General features: G+C 37.9%; 1 protein-coding gene across 2 annotated transcripts in view; it reads left to right on the top strand.

Annotated features, from left to right (window-relative positions):
* PLEKHA7 (pleckstrin homology domain containing A7) overlaps positions 1 to 13,456 on the top strand; it is a gene marked incomplete at both ends in the record, with an annotated part of 151,020 nt that overhangs the window by 102,601 nt on the left and 34,963 nt on the right. For both annotated transcript variants that reach the window (XM_082284187.1, XM_082284186.1), the window contains 5 exons: positions 1,005 to 1,109; positions 2,906 to 2,978; positions 4,170 to 4,270; positions 10,525 to 10,703; positions 12,523 to 13,002. In XM_082284187.1, the coding sequence (XP_082140313.1) occupies positions 1,005 to 1,109; positions 2,906 to 2,978; positions 4,170 to 4,270; positions 10,525 to 10,703; positions 12,523 to 13,002 (938 nt within the window). The remainder of the gene's footprint in view (positions 1 to 1,004; positions 1,110 to 2,905; positions 2,979 to 4,169; positions 4,271 to 10,524; positions 10,704 to 12,522; positions 13,003 to 13,456) is intronic.

Here is a 13,456-nt window from a genome sequence, read left to right as displayed (position 1 = left end):
AAGTTATCATACATTGCTAGAATTATTTACTCATATATACTGTCTTTCAGTCCAGATGTTGCCTGACTGGCAGGAGCAGTATGCCAAGATATTTTTCTGATGTTATCCCATGTGTGTGATAAATATATTTGTTTCTAGAGCTGCTGTTTGTTTGCAGCTCACAGAGCATCTGTACCCTGACAAGCTCAGAGATCAAAAAGGGAGACACTGTAGGAAAGAATCTGGACAGCTCTTTTCTTGGAGAGGTTGGGAGCAACTGTAAGGGTTGTTTGTCCTAAAGCAATTGGTGGAGCAAACTGGGCTGAGGTTGGAAAAGAACAGGCAAATTACTCATCCAGTGATTCTTGCTTTTTCACAGGTGGGTGGGCCTTGCTTGTTTTTGAAATAGTTTAGCCCATGTGAATCAAAACTGAGGTTTCAGTAAGACACAAATCATTACCTAGTCCTTGTGATTTCCACTGACTGCCATCTAGGTCTCTTCCCTGGCAGTGTCACTGTCTTCTCCTTTCATTTGCAGGGCCAAAGTCCAAGCATTTTATTAAGCTATCAATGTTGTTTGAACTGAAACAGGAAAGAGAAATTAAAATCCACCAAAAAATCCCCAACAGAAAGACCTCCAAAGCACAAACAAAGAAGAGCAAGAGTAGGATTTATCTGCTCAAAGTCCTGTGTGTGTAAGAAACTCGTGCAGTATTGTGCAGGGAGGCTTGCATGCAGCTCTCAAAAATACTTCCCAGGCACACTAAAATTTCCACAGTTCCGCCTTTCTGACTTGACACACCAATGCTGCTGCTGTTCAGCACAAGCTGGCAAACCATCCTGATGAAAGTGGAAGATTGACTTTGCTCTGCTGTAAATATCATTGCCTGTTTACTTGCCCTTGAAAATGCCATGAATACTTTGTTGCTGTGTAATGAAGTATAAGTTATTGCAGTGAGACTATTTGTAATATGAAATGGATCTCAGTAAATATAAAAGCCATGCTACATTATACTTCTTTACAGGCTGTGAAGACTGGAAACAAAGTTCATAGCTTTGGAAAGAGGGAACAAGCCATCAGGAGGAATCCCAATGTTCCTGTGATCGTAAGAGGCTGGCTGCACAAACAGGTATGCATGTGAGCACCTGTTTCTGTTCATATACCTCAATGCAGTCATCAAGGAAGACCAAGTGCCTTCCAAGGAACTGAGAAAGCAGAAGCTCGAGTGTTGGTGACACACAGGGCAGTGTTGGGTACTTCCACAGACTTCCATAATGAGAAATTCATGCTTGGCAAGTGTGAAAACCAAGGTTTATGAATGGGTTTGGTTCAGAAAAGGAAACTGATTAATGGACATCACCATCACAGCTCAATGTTAAGGCTATAGCTTTGTTATCTAAATCTGGTTATTTTCCCTGTTTTATCCTGCTGGCTTGTTGCCATGCTGATCTTGGACTCCCTCAGAACACACTCAGCCTGAGGCTGGTTGTGGAGGCCTTATTCTGTCTGCTTGCTTATGCCCTTCTGCCCTGATCAAAGGCTTAATTCCAGTCCATATGCCTTTTGTTCTCTAGAAGTAGGAGGGAGAAAATTACGGGAAGTTGGGACCCATTCACCACACATTGCTGTCACCAAGACCAGTAGCCAGCAAAGACTGGATTATAGAAATTTACCCAGTGTACAGAATTCTGCAGCTGCTGTATCTTGAACTCTTAAGCTGACAGAAACACATCCTTGAGTATAATAAGTAAATAAAGCTGTTTGTTGTATGAGAATACTTCCCCTGCTTCTAATTTGGCAGCCAGTGTCTCCCAGATTATCACCCCAGAGATCCAGCAGCTAGGTTTAGGGATGGGTAGTAGAAGGCAGAAATCTGAGGCTCACAGTTATGATTTTACATGCACACGAAAGTGAAGTAGCTGCCAGCTCTCTGCTTCCTCCTGAGTGCAGAGATATAATTCTGCTCTGTTCTGCTCTCTGCTCTGTTGACATCCACTACCCAAGTCCATTAGTTCTCAGGACAGAATCAGAACTCAGACACAATACGTGTTGCCAGCCTTGTAGCATGAAAATGGGAAGGGAAGAAAGTCCTTCCCTACTGAATTTGACTGTGGAAAGGAGGAGGGCAATAGCTAGAGCAATGTTGTATATCCTATTTTCTTCTGTCCTCTAACCTCTGCTTGTATGCCCTTAAAGCCTGAAGGTGCTTTTTATGCTGCTGGTCTCATCAAAGCCTACCTGAGCTGAAGAAGCTGTACTTGCTTAGGTTATAGTCTGGCAATTTTAAAAGCTTCAGAAATTAATTTCAATGCAAATATTACTCATTTTGACAAGGTTATATATATCTATATCTATCTCCACAGGCATATTATATCATACTTCATTAAAATTTGCACATTATATGTCCTGTTTTATTTCCTGAGGAATATTTGATTAAATTACATTTTAGGCATGGGTAACATATGGTGATTGAATTATAGGATATCATTGCCTGAAATGCACAGCTGTGTAGTGATTTTCATTTTGTACTGCAGGCAATATTTTTGGAGTTTGTGCTGTCCAGAAACACGCTTGGTTTCCTTAGAAAGGAAATATATTCCAAGGAATTTATATATATATTCCTTGCAGATAAATCTGTATAGATAAAATAAGCATTGGTTGAGTATAAGGTTAATCTGAATGCTGTTTGGGATGAGAGTTTAATTACTTAATGAAAATTAGCAGCTTGAATATTCTGCCCTCATTATTTTATAGCTGGATGTTTTGCCTCTTATCTTTCTTAGTACATAATATTTTGCTGAGATATAAACTATTTGTTTTGCAATTAGCAATCATATTTAGGTAAACGTCTGGAAAACTACTCACTGGATCAGCATTCTATCTGTTAACTTTCCTTAAGTGAAAATCACATTTCTTGTGTTTCAGGATAGCTCTGGAATGCGATTATGGAAGAGACGATGGTTTGTGCTTGCTGATTATTGCTTGTTTTACTACAAAGGTGAGTAGGTATCAGCTGTTTTGAGTTAGTCTGAACAGTTCACCTGCACAAACCACAGTGAATGCATGAACTAGCTGAACTCTTCAGATAAAGTTAGCTGTTCTGAGATGAACAGTGAAACATTTGCTTGGCCAGACATCTTAAATGCACAGCAAATTCCAGGCCAGAGTAGGGGAAGCAGAGGATGCTGTATGATGTTTTTTCATGTAATTTATGTTTGGTGCATGCCACGGTTTATGTTGCAGAACATCTGACTGCAATAAATAAGATTTATGCCATCTCTGGTCTGTGTTGTGGTACCTACTTGCTTGCATTTGGACATCTGAGTTTTTTCAGAATGCACTATGGCCAGATGAGGGCATTGGTTCAGCTTTTATCCAAGGGACAGAGTAAGAGTAAGAACTTCTGAATCCAGTAATTCCAAAAAAAAAAAAAAGGTTAAGTGTGATCTTAGACCAAACTAGGTATTACATAAGGTTATTTTCAAGTCTTCAATACTTTGTGTGCTACAATTTTTGGAAAGCATTACAGAATATCAGACTTGGAATTCATATTTCTAGATGCTTCATTTCTGCTGTTGATCACTTGGAGCCAGCTGTAAGAGAGGATTCCTAATTATAGCAATTAGCCTAGATGGATGGTGCTAAATGGAAGATCCATCATGATATGCAGCCTGTCACAGTTCATTTGGCACAATAAGCTTTATTCTTGAACTGTATTCTTCTGGCTGAACCTAAGAAGCAACATCTACCCACCCAGACCCCAAAAAAGAAAAAAAATTCAATAAAAACCCCAACTGCTTTAAAAAAATCTTTTTTCTTTAAAAATAAAACATTTTTCTGCGCTTATTATTGGTGTTGTGCCATAAGTGAATAATTCGAGTCAGAAAGGACTTGAGGAAGTGTCCTATCCCACTGCCTGGTGAAAGCAGGGTCAGGAAAGGAGTCAGCCCAGGTTGCTCAGGGATTAATCAAGTGAGGTGTTGAAAACCTCCAAGGATGGAGATAGCACAGCTTCTTCTTTGACCTGTGCCCCTGCTGCTCTGTCCTTGGGAAAATGCTTTTCCTTATGTCTAGTCTGAACCACTGTTCTTTCTACTTAATGCCTGTTTTCTCTGTGTCCTTAGAGGAGAATGTATTGCTAGCCCGCTGAACAGTGCAGGGATTTCAATTCTGGTTTTTTATTCCACAGACAGCAGAGAAGAGTCTGTTCTGGGAAGCATACCATTGCCTAGTTATGTAATATCTCCAGTTGGACCTGAAGATCGGATAAATCGCAAATTTTCTTTTAAGGTACTGTTTGCAAAGCTTATCAGCTAATCATAGTTTATTTGCATGAGAAAAGCTGCTGCTGTAAACAAGAACATCATCTGTTTTCCTATTTTACTTGTTACTAGTTTTTAAAAGCAGACAAATTTATTGACTGCCTGTTCAAATGTGACATAGCTTTTCTTTTTTTTTGCTTATGAGTTGACATTCATGTCTGTTGCTTTGTAAGTGTCCTTAGAGCTTGATGAAGTGTCTGTGAGTAAAGAGCCTGTTTCTAAAATCAGAAATTAGTATTGACAAGTTGTTCCAGTACTGTTTACAAATTGGAAGAAAGGTTGTCTAATTTACTTTATAATAGAGTCCTTGATCTCATAATGGACTGATGTCTGTTTTGTTTTGTTGTGGTTTTTTTAAAAAGAAAATAATCAAATCAGTTCTCACAGTTAGAAAATGACAACTTAGTCATCCTAAGTAATACGGATTTTTAAAGGAAAAAGTACTCGTTTGATATAGTTTGAGGGTGGTTTTGTGTTTTTTCTTTTTCTAAAAATAAATATAATTGTATAATTTACAATTCTAGTCTTCGTTATAAAAGCCCATGGATATGAAATAGAACATACACTTCTTGATAGTGCAGAAGCCTGACTCCAAATGATTGTCTAAACTGCAGCACTTAAGCAAAGTTTAGAAACTTCTGTCCCTGTGGCAGATTTAAAGTCAGAGCAGAACTTGTTTTTCTATCAAGCAAATGAGTTATTTACTTTAAAAGTAATGTACAGATCAGATTTCAATCAGGCATCCTTTAGGAGATCTGGAAATCTTTATTTAAATATTTTCTGTGCTGAAATTATGCAGAACTTCTGATTTTCTCTTGCATTTTGATTTTTTGAGGTATTTTAAAATTAAGACTGCCTTTTATTACTTTCAGTTCTATGTTCAAGTGGATTCTGGTTTGAAATTTATTGAACAAATATTAACTTGGGAAATGTGTTTAAAAAAGACCCAATGCACTTTGTGGAAATGTTTATTGTACTTTTTCAAATGCATTGAACATGAGATATCAGGATAAAGCTACAAAGAAGTCTTTGTTTAAGAAAATCTTTCCACCCCTAGTGTTTACTGAGTGTGATTCATAAAGCCCTCTTTTTCTAGAGCCTTTTCCTAGGTGGAAGCATGTACTGAAAGAGGGGAACTCAATGTACTCTTCTAGGCTTCTCTGCTTTTTATTTTATTCAAAAGTGTTTACACACATGCTCTTGAGTCACCACTGGCCAAGGGAGAAGAATCCATGGTGTAATCATGGTTAAACCTTTCCAGAAGCAAATGCAGACTTCCCCTGTTCCTTTTAGGGTGTGATATCTATATGAGCTCTACCAGGTACTCAATCTGAGTCTTTTTCTGAAAATATTATGAGCCAGAAAGCCAAGACTTTCAACACAGGATCATTACTGAAAGGTTGATATAGATAGAAATAGGGTGTTGATAGCAAAAGAAAGTTTATGCTAGAAATTTCTGTAAAAAAACTGACATTACATATATCAGTTTGTCAGGCCAGTTTTAACTCTGCTTTAGGTGTTTGATGATTGACTGCAGGCTGGATGCTGCAGTTTGGTATTATTTGGACCTAGCTCCGAGGGCAGTAGGAGGATTTTGTACAGTTGCTGTGGTATGGAGCCTGTCCAACATTGATGTTCAGTGGTCACGGAGTCGGCTGTGGGCACCCCGCAGCAGGAGCATGCCCGTGCTGGCATTCCATCACTCAGCAGCCATTACCTTTATCTCATCTCTTCAGAGCACCTCGAGACCCAGAGCACAGATGGACGTTCTGTCTCGCAGCGTAGCGCAGCCAGAAATAGAACACACGGGCAGATTAAGCCCAAAACAAAGAGAAGACTTTTTTTGCATTTAAGACCTGAATGAGTGGGAGAATGCACCATGACACTTTTTACATTTGGCCTGTTCTTTATTGAGATTCTTGCAAATCTTCTGTTACAACAGAGGGGTTGGCTCCCATTTGAAGTGGTAGTGAGTTTGGAAGCTAGCGAAACAGTAGAACTGCAAAAAAATTCAACTCTTGTGTTTGCAAAACTAGAGGAAGGAAATCTGCTTAGCAAATACGTGGATGCTTTTTGCATATGATTTGGTTAGAAGGAGGCTTGTAAAATACATGCTCACTGGGGTCTGTGTTAAATCCTGCAAACTGTTAAAATGTGTGCTGCAGGAATTCTCAAAATCCTTTTCCTTTCATCACCTCCTGAGGTCCAACTTAAGTTTTTGTGTCTCTTTGGGTGTTCAACAATTATAGGCCTCCAGAGCTGCATACAGGCTTTTGAAATGCCATCAAACCCCTACTTTGAAATGTAACAGTATGGGAGTTTAATTTTTTCGTTTAGAAACTGTGCTTTTAAGTATCTGTCTTGATACAATTTTCGACAGTTGACAGTCTTTTCACTTCCTTTATTTGTGCCAAGCAAAGTGCTGTGACCAGCTGAAAGCCACTGTTACTAAGCTGTGTGTGAGCTTAGAACTCGGGATCCTTACTGCATATTTAGTTCAGCAGCTCACATCCTAAACATATTTAGTTAATCTAATTGCTGCATTTTAAAATAATAAGTTTTTGTTGGTACCAGTATGAGTGAGCACAAATTCAGTGTTTAGACTTTAATGTGAAAAGGCTTGCACAACATTAGTGTATATAGCTGGAAATACTTCCTGTGATTAAGAAAGAGCTGACTGTACTTTGTAGTAATACAGTAGTTTTAAACAGGAGTAATACCAGTTTAAGAAGGTTCATGTCATCACAGTCTCTTTGGAGGCCTTGTTGTCCTCAAACATGAAAATTATTTTTAATTTACTTACAAATGGAAGTATTTGTTCGTTGCTTAGACCTGCTGAGACCAGGGCAAACTTCTTATCTGTTTCTTTGATCTCACTGGTTTTCCTACCAAAAATTTGATGTAGTTTGTTCCATTATGTTCTCTGAACCAGTGTTGCTTCCTTGGGCTCCCATATTGCTCTGGGTCTGAGGAGCCAGGTGAAGAAATGCCAAATGTTTTAAATTTGAGAGGTGTTGTTTTCAAATTTGCAGGAGGGGAGGGTTCAAGCTTCTAGAAATCCTTAAAAAGCTCAGTATTATTTAAGGGTGAAAGATGAGTTAGATCATAGTGGGCTGTTGTTGAGTTTGTATTGAAGGCTCAGAGTAATAGTTCAGTTTTTGCTCAGAAATGGTTCATAAATATCAAAATTAAGGAGAAGGAGGAAATTTCTGTATATTATAGCTCATTGACAGAACTAGCTTTAAAAGATTACAGTTATTAGAAAACTGTTCCTTTCCTCATCCCTTTGTTCTATGAATGGTGGCTTCTTTTCCCCTAGGTATTTTGAACAAGTGGATGTGAACAGCTGTAGGCATTAGTTACTTTTAGTACAGTCTTTTGTTAAGTTTTTTTTTTTAAACATGAATCTTTTAATGATTTTAACTTGTTTAATTTTTTGTCCTTGTCTTGTCCTGTTGATATGCTCTTGGGGTTTACTGTCCATTTCTCCTACTGTGCACTATGGGAGAGAGACTGCTTTTCTTCTCAATCTATCCACATTAAGGAGTCTGAATGCATGAATAGGTACCAATATTATTTTTTCCCTGTTGTGTGTATGGTGTACATGTGGGCATGTGCTGTGTTTTAGGCTTTTTAGTATGCTGTAGCCATCCTAATAGCTTTGGCTTTAAAAAAAATTCCCAACCCAAAAGTCCTGCTAGCTTCTGTCTGCCAGCAGGGACAGCTGCAGGACATTGGCACGAGGTGGCTTTCTTGCATATAAACCACACTACTAATAAATAACTGAAATCAATTGGAATTTTACCTTGACCAGTGTTATGTATTGCAAACTTCAGGATCTTGTGGTTGTTGATAATCGCACACCATCTCTGTTATCCCTTCTGAAGCCGGGGATGTTTACGGCTGTGAGAGCTTCAGTCTCCCAAGGGAGAGTGGTGCAGCACAGTTTACATTTTGATACTGTTTTCACCTACAGCCTCTTAGGCAGTGCTTGCAGCTCTGTTGAAAGGAAAACCTAAACCACAAGTGGGTTATGTTGATCAGGGTGTACAGATCAATTAAGACAGCTGTTAAATCCATTTCTTGGTGTGGTATGCAGGCTCTGCAGATAGTTACGAAAATTTTGAGTTTTTAAAGCAAGTGTAAAACCAGTGAATGGTCGGCTCCTGCTGTATCATCTGCAGTGGGACATGCATAGTCTGCTTTGCTGCAGGAATCAGTTCACTTCTGAATTTTAACACCTTCTGTGGGCTCAGCCTGCTCCATGAAGGAACTCCTCTGTAGTCATACTACGTAATGTGTGGTCTCACTTTAAAACGACCATTCTCCTTTATATCTGGAGCTGCCAGTTTTTCTTCTCTTCATACCCTGGATGGCAATCATAAATTGTAGTGAATTAATGCTTCTAAATCATACTTGCTTTGAGCATTCTAGTGTTCTAAAAATGGAGAAAAAAAGACAACCCCCAATAACAACAAAGAAAAAGCAAAGAACTCAACCAGGCAAACATGAACAAAGTTCTTTCATTCCTAAATACGTGATTGATCAGAGCTATTGTTTAACGTGTGTAAGTCCTGTTTTCCTGTGTTCAGGTAGGCAGTTAAGGGTGGGAATTGAGAAGAAACCACCTTGCATTCATTCCCTTTTCACCAATACTGTTGGGAAGTGGAGACTCTTTCCAGCAGGAGAGTCTTGACTTCTTTATGTAACCTTTTCCTTCTCTTCCTTCTCCTCCTCCTCCTTTTTCTAGCTGGCTGTTCTACTTCAGTCTCCAGTTTTCAAAACAAACTCAGGCATCCGTGCTTGAGGCGCAGAAGGGAAGGGCCATGTTTCACACATTTGGGAGAACAGCCTGCCATAGGAAGGGAGTAAATTCTGCGCAGAACTTATTTAAAAGCACTGTAATAGCAAGCACATATTTTGCTCTTTGGAGTTGTTGATAGAAGTCTCTAAGGTTATGGTAATTTGGGAGTTTCAGGGTAAACAACTGAAGTTATAATGTTTAGGGAAGGCTGCACTGGATTAAGTAGCCTGGGTTTTGTCAAAACTATTGTTGTGTTTCTGAAGCCATCTGTGATTGTCTCTACAATCATTTTTTAAAATTTGATTTAGAATAATGAGGGGGAGAAGATTTCACACAATATAAAAAGAACAATTATTTAGGCAGGATTTGCAAAATACATTTACCCTTTAAAAACAGATGTAAGCAAATCAAAAATTGGATGTAATATTTTTATCTTTTTAAAAAACCCTGTGTCAGCAGTATGTAATGCTATTAGTTTTTGTGTGTGATAGCAGGCTTAGTTTTATAAAAATAAAGTTTAAATTACTAATTTGATTTTAATATCATTACAAGAGCTTCCAAGCAGGGTATACTGTCTTCAATTTTTTTGGAAAGTAAGGAGATGAATCTCTCTCTACTAATCTGAAGTGTATCAGGACTTATATCATTTGGTAATATTTATACTGTTGTTAATTCAAATGTGGGTGAGATTTGATTAAATTCAACTAGCCTAGAGTTACAAAGATATTCCATATTGAATCCATTTGAATACTGAATATATTTATAGAGGAATTGCCCAGTACCTCTAGTTTGCAGTGGAATTTAATGGAGTATTTTGGTGTGCAGAGATAATCGTCATTATTTTATGTGCTGTGATAATTCCATCAGTATTACTAACTTTTATCAGTAAGTCTTGTGACTTTGCAGCTAATATGTGTTCAAGTGCATGCTTTAACCAAAAGATCTTAACATGCATTATAATTGATTCTTAAATAAGCAGTTCAATTGCTTATACTGTAAGATTTTTGTCTCTGTTTTGTCTGAATAGATTTCTTTATTAAATGAGCTGGGAAAATTGACTTGCTGATGCACGTCTCATTGAGAATTTCTTAAATTTGTTTAGTATAGGGATTTCTTCTATTTGTTTAGTACAGTATTTATGGCAAATTAAATATATCAATTAAAAGAAAATGAAAGGCTGAAATTTCCTACTGTGAAAATCAGAAGCACTGGACTTTCAGCTTAATAGTTCTACAAATAGGTAGAGGAATTTCAGTAAAAATTGGAGTGCCTTTTGAGTCTGCTGCACTTATTGTGGTAGATAATTTACACCAAATTCAAGAAACAGTCAAGGAATCTGGAAAGTTGTTTTTAAGTACATTTTTTCTAGGAAAAAGTGGAAGAGCTGTCTAACTTCTATTTCTTCTTTTTCCTTCCAGGCTGTTCACACAGGTATGAGGGCATATATTTATAACAAGAATTCTGTCATTGGCTCTCAGGCAGAGCACACAGGGATGCGGACGTACTACTTCAGTGCTGACACCCAGGAGGACATGAACGCCTGGATCCGGGCTATGAATCAGGCTGCTCTCATGCAGACACGTTCCTCACTGAAGAGGCAAGTTCCACTCAGAAACATTCAAAATAAATTTAATGTATCTTACATAAATCACGCCCTTGGTGGTTATTCGACGCTGCTGTTTGTAAATATTTGCATAAAACTCTTTCACATTTTAAAGAAATAATTGTTTTCTGTTTGCATTCGGTTGCAAATCAGTTAACTGATATTAATTAAGAGAACCTGGTGTTCAGTATTTGTGTATGCATGCAAATTGTGTGCCCACATTTAGTGACCTGGATTAATTTCTCTCTGTGTATAATATTTTAGGGAATTTCAGGTAAGAAGTTCCAGTTTCTGTGGGCACATTCATACACTTGCAGCAGCCAATTGGCAGCCTTTGGGAGAAAGAGGTAAAAGAGAAAGAACAGAAGTTTAATGAGTTGTTTCAAATGAGTGTTTAGAACTAGGATTGAAGTGCTGTTAAGGGGTAAAGAATGCTAAAGATGGGTAAATCATAAGTGCACAGAGTTAATGGATGTCAACTAATTTATGCAGGTATGAACTGATTATGAACAAATTCAGCTGTGCCAAAATGTGCTTCCAGTTTTTTCCTTTTCTTTAAATTGATGTAGCCTTCTTGATGTTTTGGCGTTGGAATGTGACTCTTTCCCTACACCTCCATGTGAAGGAAGACTGTTCAGAGACAACCCTGCTTTAACCATTGTGGCTGTGAGGCTTGAAATGTTATGGTGCAGTTTCTCAGAGTATCTGACACTGCTGCTCTCTGTTGGCCAATCAAATATAAGCGAAGGATCAACATCTCTTCCAGAGCTTTACATCCTATTTGTGTTAAGGCTTTCTACATTTAATTTAAATTCCAAGAAACAAGCTGGTACCTGTTTCTTTCTTCTTTATCTTCTTTATAAAGACAGGAATAATTGAAAGAAAAATTGGGGGAAGCCTGGCACATTGGAAGTATTGATCCAGTGTCCTTCCTCCTAAGTAGGCTATTCATTTCTAATTAGACTGAAGTGAAAACAATTTTGTCATGGCACTTACTCAGACTTTGCTTTCCATAAAGCTCTAAAGAAGCTGAACTTAGTTTCAGAGATGAGGTGCTTCCCTGAGATCAGTGATAACCCCTTACATTGTGAGAGAAAAAAATGTTGTTGAGAAGCTTATTGTTATGAGGAGATGAAGAAAATTGCAGCTGAAGTATGTAATGTGTCAAAAGCAACCTGAAACTTTTAGAATCCTCAGACATTTTATAGCTTGTTCAAAGTTTAATATCAAGATTTCTGTTATTTTTTAGGCAGTAAGGTAAATAAGTAAACTAATGTGCACTGCAGCATGGAGCAATTATTTTTTTTAAGGAATAGCTCCCCGATGGAAATTCCCTGGGCAATAGTACTGACTCAAATGTAGATATTGCTGTGTTCTCTTGGCCAGAAATGTCTAGTCCCTGAGGCAGCTACAAAGATATGAAAGACTCTTTCTATATTTTTCCATGAGCAGTTGGCAGCTTAGTTTTGGTTTTTTGGCTTTCAGTGTTTCCTAGGATAGGAAGATTTTTTTTACTTACAGCTTTTTGTACATAACATTATGTTGAACACTTCTTTCATACAATACTAGTATTTTTGGTCATTTTTACAGATGTGTATAAATAATTTCTGCTTCCTTGACAGCACAGTAAATGTAACTTTTGTCTAACTGGGATGACAACTGAGTTTATTTGAGCATATTTGTTTTAACATGCCAAATTTATCACGGTCTGCAGACAGTGATTTTGTAGGTATCCTTTCTAAAAGAGCAACAAGGCCACACCAGCTTTCCACAATTAAGCAATGTTCATTACTGACATGCATTTTCTTTTCAGAGAAACTGAAAAAGTGGATCAGCAAGCTGTTCCCCAAGTCAATCATGTGGATGCCTGCAAAGAGTGTGTGAAGGCAGAGATTACAGACACAAAAGAAGGTTATCAGAAATCAGCTGAAATGCTTGGATATGATAAGCGTGAAGAGATAAGAAGAGAAAAGGAGGAGGAGGAGCGTTACATCCACAGAAAAGAAACTCTGGAAACCAAAAAGGGCAAGGCTAAGCATGCGTTAACAGAAGCTGATTCATTATTTCCAGACTTAACGAATGCATCGTGGTCCCAAGTAGCTCAGCCTCAGCCAGCTGAGAAGAATGGAACGCTTCCTAGTTCACTGAGTGCTGGCCTAGTGGAGCAGAATGGTACTGGCTCGTATAAAAGAGGGTTTGTTCCCAGAACAAATCCAGATAAGCAGTTTCAAAGAAAAAGTAACATGGCTCAAGTGGAGCACTGGGTAAAAGTCCAGAAAGGAGATACAAAAAGGTTAGTAATAGGCCCATCTTTAGCTAGATTGCCAAGTGACATTTTCGTAAATGAAAGGAAAATGTGTGTTAGTAATACCTTTGGTGCAAATCAGAGCAATATTTTACGGAGACAATGTATAAGAAAACTTACTTTTTCCTTCAGTGCAGAATGGTATTTTTCAGGGATCTATCTCACGGGAAAGCCAATATGGGATTGGCTAATCAAATCCCTTTAATGTTGTCACAGTACTGCAAACAGAGTAAGTGAGATTAGCATGCTGTTTTATTTTCCTTCTTTTAATCACTGTGGATGCTTAAAACTTCTTAAAATTTGCTTAAATTTTGAAGAGCCGGAAAGTGAAGTGCAACCCTCAGTTACCTCTTATTCATAAACAACCACACAATATAAATTACAGATAATTGTTTGTTTTCCACTTTAAAAAGTAAAGAATGCTGATTACTTTCCTTTTCCC

Source organism: Coloeus monedula, assembly GCF_965178545.1.
Source record: "Coloeus monedula genome assembly, chromosome: 6".
Classification (NCBI taxonomy): Eukaryota; Metazoa; Chordata; class Aves; order Passeriformes; family Corvidae; genus Coloeus; species Coloeus monedula.
This window is presented reverse-complemented; position numbering and strand designations above follow the sequence as displayed.